This window comes from Myotis davidii, unplaced genomic scaffold (genome assembly GCF_000327345.1).
Source record: "Myotis davidii unplaced genomic scaffold, ASM32734v1 scaffold226, whole genome shotgun sequence".
In the NCBI taxonomy this organism is placed as follows: Eukaryota; Metazoa; Chordata; class Mammalia; order Chiroptera; family Vespertilionidae; genus Myotis; species Myotis davidii.
The window spans coordinates 1111624-1122283 of NW_006297224.1; the positions used below are offsets into that span (position 1 = coordinate 1111624).

The window sequence follows — 10660 nt, forward strand, 5'->3', positions numbered from 1 at the left end:
AACTGCTTGTCTGTACTAGGTCTCTTTGATCTTTTAAGGATAAACCTACATTTGTCCCATATTTTTAGACAAGAAGCAATTTCCAGTCCAGCTACTGCTAAGAAGTCATTTTAAAGAAAAAAAAAATTCCCTTTCTTTGTCTTTCCAGCCCCCTGTTTTTCTTTTGAAAGTAACCTGCCTTTTCTTGACTACAATCATGCAAAGGCAACGTCTATGAAGCACACAACACACTCTCAAACGTGTCATTCTAGCTAAACAGCCTCTTTGGCCACTTAGAACCTGCTAACTCCTTGCTACACTGTCTATGTAAACCAATGCGGATATTGAAGGGTGTGTGGGGGGAGAAGCTCTTTCTAATATAAATTTATTTTACAGGGTATTTTTAGGCTTGTAGACATGTGGAACTATGATTCTGTAGACTATTTATTTCCTTTTGGGTGACAACTTAGATAATGTAATATAGATAATATAAAATTCACAAAATGAAGTACCTGAAATGCTTCAAGTAGGATACATTTCAGGTAAAAATGTACATCATTAGGTTTTATATGAAAAGACAGAGAAAAAAATAACTTTTTCAGGATTTGTCAGTGACAAAATGCAGGTTTTAATTTTACATTCTACTTATTGTCTATTTCTGAATTGGCCCTTTAAGCTTGTATTTGGGCATATTTTAAGATACTTACAAGTAAAAGAACTTTTAACATGAGTCATAGTTTAAATCTTCCCTAAGTTAGAATTGATAGAAGTGTATCTCTTAAATATCTTTTCCTAAAATTCATATTGAAAAAGCTAAGTGATTCCCAATGAGGAGAGGAGAGGAGAGGAGAGAAAGAGAGAGAGAGAGAGGAGAGAGAGAGAGAGAGAGAGAGAGAGAGAGAGAGAGAGAGAGAGGAAGGGATGGAGGGAGAGCAGGTGTGTAGGGAGCACTGATTTCCCCTCCAGCGACTGCGCACAGGGTCAGCCCTGCACAGCAACACTTCCCACTCTCTGCCTTCCGTTTACGTCCTTCCTTTCCGTGTTGCTACCTTGGCAAAGGGTGGCATCTGGATGATTTATAATCCTAATTTAATCACTATGGACCTTGAAAACAGCACAAAGCCTCTGGAATGGACGATTGACGGGGGAGGAGTCAGCTGAGCGCTTGGAAGGAGCCCTCACAGAGGGCAGTAGGGCTGAGGCCGAGTCATTCAAGGTTTAAGCCTGGAGTCTCTGCCTTTCAGAACCAACAAGGTCCCTGGCCCATCTGCTGTGTGCATATGCTCATCATCATTCCAGACCTGCCTCTGGCGAGGGAGGAAGGCAGTCAGGCCAGCTGCTGGCTGTGACCTTCCCAGCTCAGCACGGGCAGAGCGGACGGCAACGGCTGCCTTGGCATGGCGCCGAGGGCCGCTCCTCCAGGCACATAGGCCCTCCTGGGCACGCCCATCCCTCCCCCAGGCACATAGGCCCTCCTGGGCACGCCCATCCCTCCCCCAGGCACATAGGCCCTCCTGGGCACGCCCATCCCTCCCCCAGGCACATAGGCCCTCCTGGGCACGCCCATCCCTCCCCCAGGCACATAGGCCCTCCTGGGCACGCCCATCCCTCCCCCAGGCACATAGGCCCTCCTGGGCACGCCCATCCCTCCCCCAGGCACATAGGCCCTCCTGGGCACGCCCATCCCTCCCCCAGGCACATAGGCCCTCCTGGGCACGCCCATCCCTCCCCCAGGCACATAGGCCCTCCTGGGCACGCCCATCCCTCCCCCAGGCACATAGGCCCTCCTGGGCACGCCCATCCCTCCCCCAGGCACATAGGCCCTCCTGGGCACGCCCATCCCTCCCGGGGAGGCAAAGTGGCCGGGCTGTGGCCCAGGGCAGTGACAGGAGGGGGAGGGGGTTGCGCCTAAAGAAGACTGGAGCTGTCCTTTGGGGCTGTCCTGCCCCTTGAGGGACAGGGGGAGGCGGAGGGGTGGTTCCCGTGCACTGGGTTCTGGTTCTGTGATGTTGGGCCAGGCCGTTTCCGTTGGAGCAGGACTCTGCGGACACGCCGGGGAGAGGCGGGGAGCCCTGGCTGGAATTGCGGGGCAGAACCAGGCCGATGTGGGAAAACAGCGGCTGAGGCCCCAAAGCAAAGGAGGAACACGGGCAGAAGGAGAGGGGCGGGAAGAGAAAACCAGCAGATCCGCGGGGCTGCTCCCGGGAGCTCGCGGGGACAGGAGCCCAGGGCCATGTGTGCCCCGCCGCTCAGGCCACTTGCTGGTGGGGTGCTGGCTTCCTGCTGCTGAGCCAGCCACCAGACCTGTGCGGGCCCGCTGTGCAGCCCCTCTCCGGGGCACATCTGTGTGACCAACCCCTCCCGGCGGCGGACTGCAGAGCGAGGCCGGGAGCGCAGGGTGAGCACTGAAGGCCGAGTCCAGTCCTCACGCTCCACACTAGCCCAGGGACCTCGGGGCATCACCTGCTTGTCATTCCGCGGGTGAGGGCAGGAGTAAGACCGCTCCCTGTATAGCTCTCAGATTGTTGTGAGAATATTCAAAAATATTTTGTAAATGAAAACATCCATTTTTAAAGGTTTTGTTTTTTTCAAAAGTTTTTTTTTTAAATCAAAAGTTACAAAAGAACATTTATTTCAAAAGCAAAAGGGAACATTTGTATTTGAACACAGTGATAAACAGGTGTTCTGCAAAAGAAAAAAAAAAGTCCATGGCATGAAGCTTCTCACTTAAATTTTTCAAGCAAAAATAAGTGTGGATGCTTACCTAAGGAAAGGGAAGGGGAACAAAAACAGCTTTGAAATGGAAAAAAAAAACTCTCTCTCTTTTTGCCAGAGAATAAACCAAACCACCTGGTTGAATGGTACCCAGCATCAACTCATAACCATCCGAGTTGGACACCCGCCCCCTTTCCCCCCATGCATTGTATGCCTCCAGGTTCCATCACAGCAACTTCAGCACCAACTCTGCCTCCTGGATCCCAGGAAGGAATCCTGGGAGGAGGGGCTTCTAGAATTCTGTGTTATCTGCGAGTCTTCTGGTCTGGAGAATAGTATTTACCCAAGAACCAACTTCTGTCCCTCTCCCATTCATCTGAAAATTGGGAATCAAAGTCCTGCCCGTTCTCTGCAGATCACAGGAGGATGATCTGGCTTGCCCCTCGCCTGTGGGGGGATCTCAAGGTCCATGGCCCCTTGCAGACCTTAGCCTAGACACCAACAAGCCCGCGGCCCCTTGGAGGCTGCAGAGCAGGCGTGCTCCTTGAGTCAGTGCCAGGGCAACAAGTCTTCACTGTACTTCCGCATTTTACCTGACCTAATATCCTGGGTCACCTCTTACGGGAAACTGGCTTTGTCCTTACAACATAACTTCCATTCTTCATCCTGGGAAATGAACTTGCCTTTGGAGAGGGCCATTTACCATGATTGCAGACGGCTTTCAGAGTGAGTGGGTGTTTGCATACCAGTTGGAACCAGCAAGAACCTGCAGGTTCAGCCTCCATCATTCAGGTAAGGAATGTGGATCGGTGCAGAGACTGGAACCTGTTCACCAAAATCAACCCTCCTCCTAATAATGAGAACACAAGTAAACCTCATAGCCTGCCTGCTCTTAGTGTGGCCTGGGACTAAAGTTTTCCTCCAGGGCAGTGTGAGAGGAAGTGACCCCTATCTGCACTCCTCTGTGCTCCATTGTCCTTCCAGCTCACTGGGACCATGACCTCTAGCAAGGCCGTGGGAGCGAAGGGTGGGAGGAAGAGGGACTGCCAGCCCGGTTCCCTTCATGGCGAAGTGGAAGAGAGACACCCTACCCGCCCCGTCGCTTGCTGCAAGTGTGCTTCATTCGCACATGGTCCACTGGTGTCTGCAGATCCTGCAGCTAAATGTTTCATGTGTGCCTCCGTTTCCTCATCTGTAATATGGAGACACAATTCTTACTTCACAGGGGTTTTGAACAAGTAATATAAAATAATGAACGATGACCACCCACTGTAGTGCCTCACATGCAACAGATGCTTAAGAAATCTTGTTCTTGGAGGGCTGCTGTGATATTTCAATGGAATAATCATTTTGAAAAGAGATAGTGACATAGAAAAGCTAGTTGACAGAAGTGAGGAGCAGCCCCTATATCCCTCTCATTCTAAGACGCTGCAACCATTTGCACAACTGTTCCCTTGCCCAGGGTAATGGAAGCAGACTGTTGTAGACACACTGGAATCCATAATAATGGAGAATGACATTCGTTTAATTTTAAACCCCTCCTCAGTGTCTCCCCCAACCCCTAAGCCAACTGGTGACCTAGGACACCAGTGGACAGGAACTTGTTGTCGCTGGGACTGGTTTTTAAATAAAGCTGTAGGACTGCAGGGAGGGCTGTATGAGGAGATGCTTTCACACTGTGGGTGTTTAAAAAAGACGGCCACAGGGGTGAGTTATTTAGGTGATCTTTGAGATCCTGTCCAGCTCCAAGTTCTGTGATCCTCAAGAAAATAAACAGAATTTTAGTTTCATCTTCCCTTGACTCCTGTGCCTCCCCAAGTCTATTACCCGGGGAAGCACAAATCAGAAGGAAAATTCCACCAAAAGCACAAAATAAGGAGAAAGTGATGCAACCACGGGTGTCCAGTCTATGAAAAACTCATAGCCTCTTATTAGGGAAGAAAAGCAGGTCATGTTAACATGTAAGCAGCATATGCTTTTAGTAATACTCTCTTTTTGCCTTTTGGTTGGAGTATAAGTCCATCATCTTTGTACAGATTCGTATGGATTTTCTTTCTCTTTTAAATGCAGCATCTTTTCTTCAAAGGACTTCAGACATCATTAAAGAATAAACTACAGAATCAGATAGATCTGGATTTGAACCTTGGGTGAGTTAGTTACTATCTTGATGATGTTTCCTTATTGTAAAATTGGGGCTTACTGTGTACCTGATAAGGCTGTCTTGAGGATAGTAGAGATCATTCATGCAAAGGGAGTGGCCTGTAATAAACGCTCAGATCTTCCTGTCTCCTTCCCTCCCTTCCCCCTGCTAAGCTGCAGAAGGGCCTGCCCGTGGCGCTGCGCCCCCTGCTGGAGGCCAGGACATCCGCGCCACCTGTGACTCCTGCAGGGGACTCAGATGGGTGAATGGGCAGCCACAGGGCTTCCTTCTGCCAAAAAAGAAAGACGGCTGGTCCTGAAAAAGCCTAGGTTAGGCCTGCAGAGTACGGGGACATCACGAGGAGACGGAGGTTCTGAGGAAGCTATTTTTAAGTGGCTTCCTGCTGAGAGACGAACTTCCAGGGCAGGGTTAGTTCAGCCCATTGCAGCTTTCCACCTGAGCGGGGTGCCTCCTGGCACGCATCCCCATCTGCTGGTACAAAACGAAAGACTCCTGCCTCAGAGGCACAGCTGGCATCACCTGCCTTTTCTTTAGAGCAGCATGCAGAGGCTCAGGTCAGTACTGAGATCTGGGGGGGAAGAAGAGGAAGCTTCTGGAACTGAAGAGACATACGCTTCCTATTAAAAAGGGGGATGTTATTTTTAGTCTCAGCACGAGCTGCTTAGTTGTTCCTCCTGAAGTCAGCTTCTCTTTAAAGTGACCTTCTGGTGGGGGAACTGCCAGGTCAGAGACCTGGAGAGTGGTAACAATCCACTCTGCACCCAGGGTTTACAACGTCAACCATGACTTCACTTACTCATGATCTGCCATGTGGGTAGGGCTCGGGCGGGGCTGAGCAGCCTGACTCGACTCGGGCAAGGGCAAGGTCAGCTGAGGTAGCTGGAAGGCTAGTCAGGTGTGACTCAATGGCTGGAGGCTGGAATCATCTTACTTCTTCCCGCCCCACACATCTGCGGGTTGAATTTGGCTCTGGCTGTGACCTCAGTGAAGGCTGTTGGCTGACAGCTCCATGTGGCCACAGGGCTCCCTCAGAGCATGGTAACTGGGTTCCAAGAGGGAGTGACTCGGGGGGACGAGGCAGAAGTTGCGTTGAATTTTCCGACTTGAGCTTGGAAATCACTTCCATTCTTGCCCCAGGTCCTCCTGGGCTCACAGGGAGGCGGTGGGTCTCCTCCCGTCAGTGGGAGGAGTGTCAGCGTTGTACTGTGAGTCAGAAGTCCGTGGCCAGATGGGAAGGGACGACCTGACACACGGAGGAGCTATGGGGGAGTGGAGGCATGGGTTTGTTGGAGAATTAAAGTCAGATCTATTTCTTTTTTTTAATTTAAAGATACAACTTTCAAAAACTGGAATAATTAATTGGGATGAATGGAGAAATGGCAGCGTAATAGAAAATAAAAGAATTTTTAAAAAATTCACTCATTTGGGACACACTACAAGGTGAACTTTTTTACACCATTGAATAGTTTTGCTTAGAAAGGCCTTCTCTTTTTCAAGGTTATTTGTCCATGATTTTTAGTATTTCTAGTATTTTTTATTTTAATTTTTAAATATATCTTTATTGATTTCAGAGAGGAAGGGAGAGGGATAAAGAGTTAGAAATATCGATGAGAGAGAAACATCAATCAGCTGCTTCCTGCACCCCCCCCCAACTGGGAATGTGCCCGCAACCAAGGTACATGCCCTTGACCGGAATTGAACCTGGGACCCCTCAGTTCGCAGGCCAACGCTCCATCCAATGAGCCAAACCGGCGAAGGCGGTTTCTAGTATTTTTATGGTTTAATTTCTGATAGACTTGGAAATTATTTTGATGAAAGGAGGAACACCGGAGTTCAGATGGATTTTTTTTTCCAAACAATTTATGAGTTTGGAACATCCACTTACTGATTAATCATCTTTTCCTCATTGATTTGACATTTTACTTTATCATATACTAAATTCCTATATATTTTGGGATCTACTTTTGGACTCAATTATTTTGATCCACTTTCTAATCCTACCAAGATAATTCTCCAACCCATGAGCTCTGGAGCGAAGCGGACCTGGGTAAACTCAGAAGCAGCTTCGCCATTGCCTACTCGAACTTTTGAAGCCTCAATTTCCTTGTCTGCAAACTGATAACTGCACATACCTCACTGGGGTGCCTTCACACATAAATGACTTCACATGCTGTGAACAATTGGTCAGTGCTACTTCCTGGTGTCTGTGCAGGTTGCGGTCTCTGGGAAGCGAGCTCAGAGGGAGACCCACATGCAGGATGCTCATTTGGGAGTGCCCGGGGCTCTACCCTGTGGGAAGGAGGGGAACAAAAAGAGTACGGGGCAGAGGGCAGCCTTAAGCTGGGATGCAGACCCAAACAGCACCTCAGCCACCTGGAGGGAGCTCTGAGGTCCAACAGCCCTTCAACAGTGTCCTGGGTTGGATGGGCTTTCATGCACCACATCAATCAGTGTCATATGGAACCGCCATGGAAGCGGGTGTGCCCTGCGTGACCTCTGCGCAGCTGAGGCCGTCTGCCAAGTGCGCTCCCAGCGCCGGGCCGACAAGTCCCCCCGTGAAAGAAGGATCTTGGTTGCACATCCTAGTGGCCACCACAGCACCCCATTCACTTTTCATTTCTCCGCTCCCTCATTTCCAGTTCTTTGAGCGGAGAGCAGTGCAGCAGAGCGCCACCTGGCAGGTTCCTTGTACAAGACCCCCTGGGATGATGCAATTCCAATCCTCTGTGCACCACGAAGGCATGAGAGCACCCTGGGATGTGAGGAGGAAGGGCTGGGCATGAAATGGAGGAAGGGAGGCGATACAGCCTAAATGGAACCAGCCAAGCAAGGATTTAACAAACCCAGAGCTTTCATTGCCAGTTAGCACACTCTTCTCTTGATAGCTTTGTTTATTTCTAGATCAAAATATCAACTCTCCAGGGGGATGTGAATGTGAAAACCAGGCTGTGGAATGGTCTTGTGGTTACACAAACAGTATCTGTCTAGATCCAATAAGACGAGGCCATCCATTTGCTTTTCCTTTTATTATAAAAGTAAAATAAAAAATAGCATTTATAAATCCAACATTTTTTTCTTTTAAAGTATTTGATCTAAAAACATATTTACAATAGCAAAATGCAGAAAAGGGGAAAAATACCATTTTCAGCACTGATTATAACCATGTTTAAATATTGACACATCCCAGGTGCACGTTGTTTTTCAAATCACAGAGATAAACCCCATTAGAAAAAGCAGGAAGCATTTTTTAATTATACACTGACCCTCATTTCAAAATACCCCATTTAAAATATCCTTGATAAAATATTAAGAATTCTTTTAATTCTTAATCTGAAAGCACGACTGTGCCGTGGACAGCTAGGAAGAACACCGGGTGGGGACCGTTAGCCTTTCAGTGACAGCGGGTGTGCAGCAGAGGGGCAGCAGCGACACAGGGAAAGCAGCTGGTAAGGCCCCATAAGGCACCTCCCCTCCCAGAAGCACCAGCCCCACCAAAGGCCGTGGCTGTGGCTGCTACCTGCCAGTGAGCCGAACCGAAATTCTTTCAAGAACCATAAGAGGCAGCCAGGTTTCTTTCCGAGGCCTTGAGTCAAGTCCAGAACCACCCAGGCCGGCCAGTGTTCCTTGGAGCACCCCCGGACGCACTTCCCTTCCTTCTTTCGGCAAACCCAATGGAATTGCAGAACTTTGGTTACAGGGTGTTGGAAATTGCGAGGGCTAAATTTTGCCTTCGATAGGTCCTTCCTGCCCGTAATCATGGGGCATTTTGTTAAGCGTGAGCAGGGAGCTGCCGCCGGTCAGAGAGTCTGTGAAGCTGAGTTTGCGGAAGGACGTCTCCACGCCGCTGTCACAGATGCTGTCGTCTCGCAGCTCCTCTGAGGGGGAAAAGCAGGGAGTCATTAGGGCGCAGCTGGGAACCAGGCCAAGCCTTTCTTTTCATACCTTTCATTCCAGCCCCGCTCAAAGCTTCCACCGAAAAGGCATGTGGGCTATTTTTGCCCATTAGCTTCTACAAGTCACTACATTCCGCCTACACCGATGGCTTGTCACTGCCCTTCAGTGGGGTGAGGGGCCAAAAGCATCCAGAGTAAGAGAAAAACTGTGAAGATACCAAAACTGTGAGGATACCAAAATGAGCCAAACGTTTTCACGTCTCTCTTACAACCTAGTCTCATGTTTATCAGAATCCTTTTTTGAATTCTCTTGACTCAGCGTGTACCTTTCTCTCTTAGAAATCAGGTGCATTTCTCCAACCACTGTATTACCTATTTTATAGCTGAAGTAGGGGAAACTGCTCAAAGTAAATTGGTGAAAAAAGTAGGAACTAAAAAATAAGAGGCCCTTTCTGGACCTCATATGCTAGTAAGCACTATACACTGACTCAAAGAGATTTTGGTAGCAAAAAATAAAGTGATTTTGATGAAAACGAGTCTACACTGGACAATTAGGTCAAACTCTCCTTGTGGAGAAGTGTCTTTATGGATTTGAATGACAACGTGAATTATTTCCTGTATAGAGAGAGTGATCAAAGGAACAGAAGTCTAATATACCCGAATCAAAATGCCACCTTATATATTAAATTCCAAAAGTGAAGACTCTAATGGCAGTGACATGGCTATTGTCTTGTTACCGATTGATGTATCCAAGCATCCAATCTTTCTTGGGTTTCTCTTATGTGTTGGGAACTGTGAAGTATTTTAATAATAACTTCAAATCAAGGGCTTAAAGCTTTTTAATACATAGCACCCACTCCTTTGTGTGGAAGGAACATCAGGTCATAAGGCAGGAGTCGTGGGTGGTTTTCCTGGTGGTTACATTATTCCCGTCCCGACCCCCCCGGAAGGGCCCCTGACAAGGTGACACTGGTGCCAAAACTGAGCGGCAAGAAGGAGCAAGGCACGGAGGCTCTTTGCAGGGAAGGGGAAGAGCAGGTCCCATGGCCCTCAGGCTGGGTGGGCTAGTGAGCCAGGCGAGTGGAAGGAAAACGGAGCTGCAGGCAGAGGGGTGGGAGGAAGGGCAGAGGAAAGCCATGTGTAAAACAGAGAACGGATACAGAAGGGACCTGCCTTTATTGCTCGAAGCCTCCAACAGTGCTGTGTGCAGTGGATTTGTTGCATAGATGAATGAATTGGAGAGTATACAACAGGACTACTATAATCTCACTAAGGTTTTAAGAATAGGTTTCTATTGGTTTTAGAGAGGAAGGGAGAGGGAGAGAGAAAAATACAGATGCGAGAGAGAAACAGCGTTCAGCTGCCTCCTTCATGCCTCCTCCTGGGGATCGAGCCCCCAACCACGGCATGTGCCCTGGCGGGGAATCCAACTGGTGACCTTCTGGTCCATGGGACGACGCTCAATCAACTGAGCCACACCGGCCAGGGCTCTCACTGATGTTTAAAACTTCCTGTTGTGTGAAGAATGGACTGAGAGAAACAGGAGGCTGACCAGGAGCTGCTGCAGGAATGGAGACAAGCAGTGACAGGGGACTGGACGAGGGTGGTGGTTGCAGAGAGGAAGAAAGGAGACGGCTGGCCGTATGGAGGTTTGGGCCAGGGCGCATTCATAGGAACGCTTAGGCCTTTGTCTGGACCTCCAGGAGCCGCAGGGCTTCTGACTGACATGGCCAATACTCAGTTCAAGTGGGAACAACAGTCCCCTGTAAGGAAGGTGAGTAGGGAGGGCCCAGGACTGGGCTCTGCAGGGCTGTGAGTTCCAGAGAGGTGTGCAGAGGAGGCACCAGGGTGTGTGTGCTGTGGGAAAGCCAAGAGGGGGACTGTGAAGCTGGGGGTGGGGGTGTGGGGTGTG

General features: G+C 49.1%; 1 protein-coding gene across 6 annotated transcripts in view; it reads right to left on the reverse strand.

Annotated features, from left to right (window-relative positions):
* Positions 1 to 8083: 8083 nt before the first annotated feature.
* The window catches only part of NFKB1 (nuclear factor of kappa light polypeptide gene enhancer in B-cells 1), a 122823-nt gene continuing 120246 nt past the window's right edge, over positions 8084 to 10660 (reverse strand). For all 6 annotated transcript variants that reach the window (XM_006772997.2, XM_006772996.2, XM_015569990.1 and 3 more), the window contains one exon: positions 8084 to 8730. In XM_006772997.2, the coding sequence (XP_006773060.1) occupies positions 8573 to 8730 (158 nt within the window). In that variant the 3' untranslated portion in view covers positions 8084 to 8572. The remainder of the gene's footprint in view (positions 8731 to 10660) is intronic.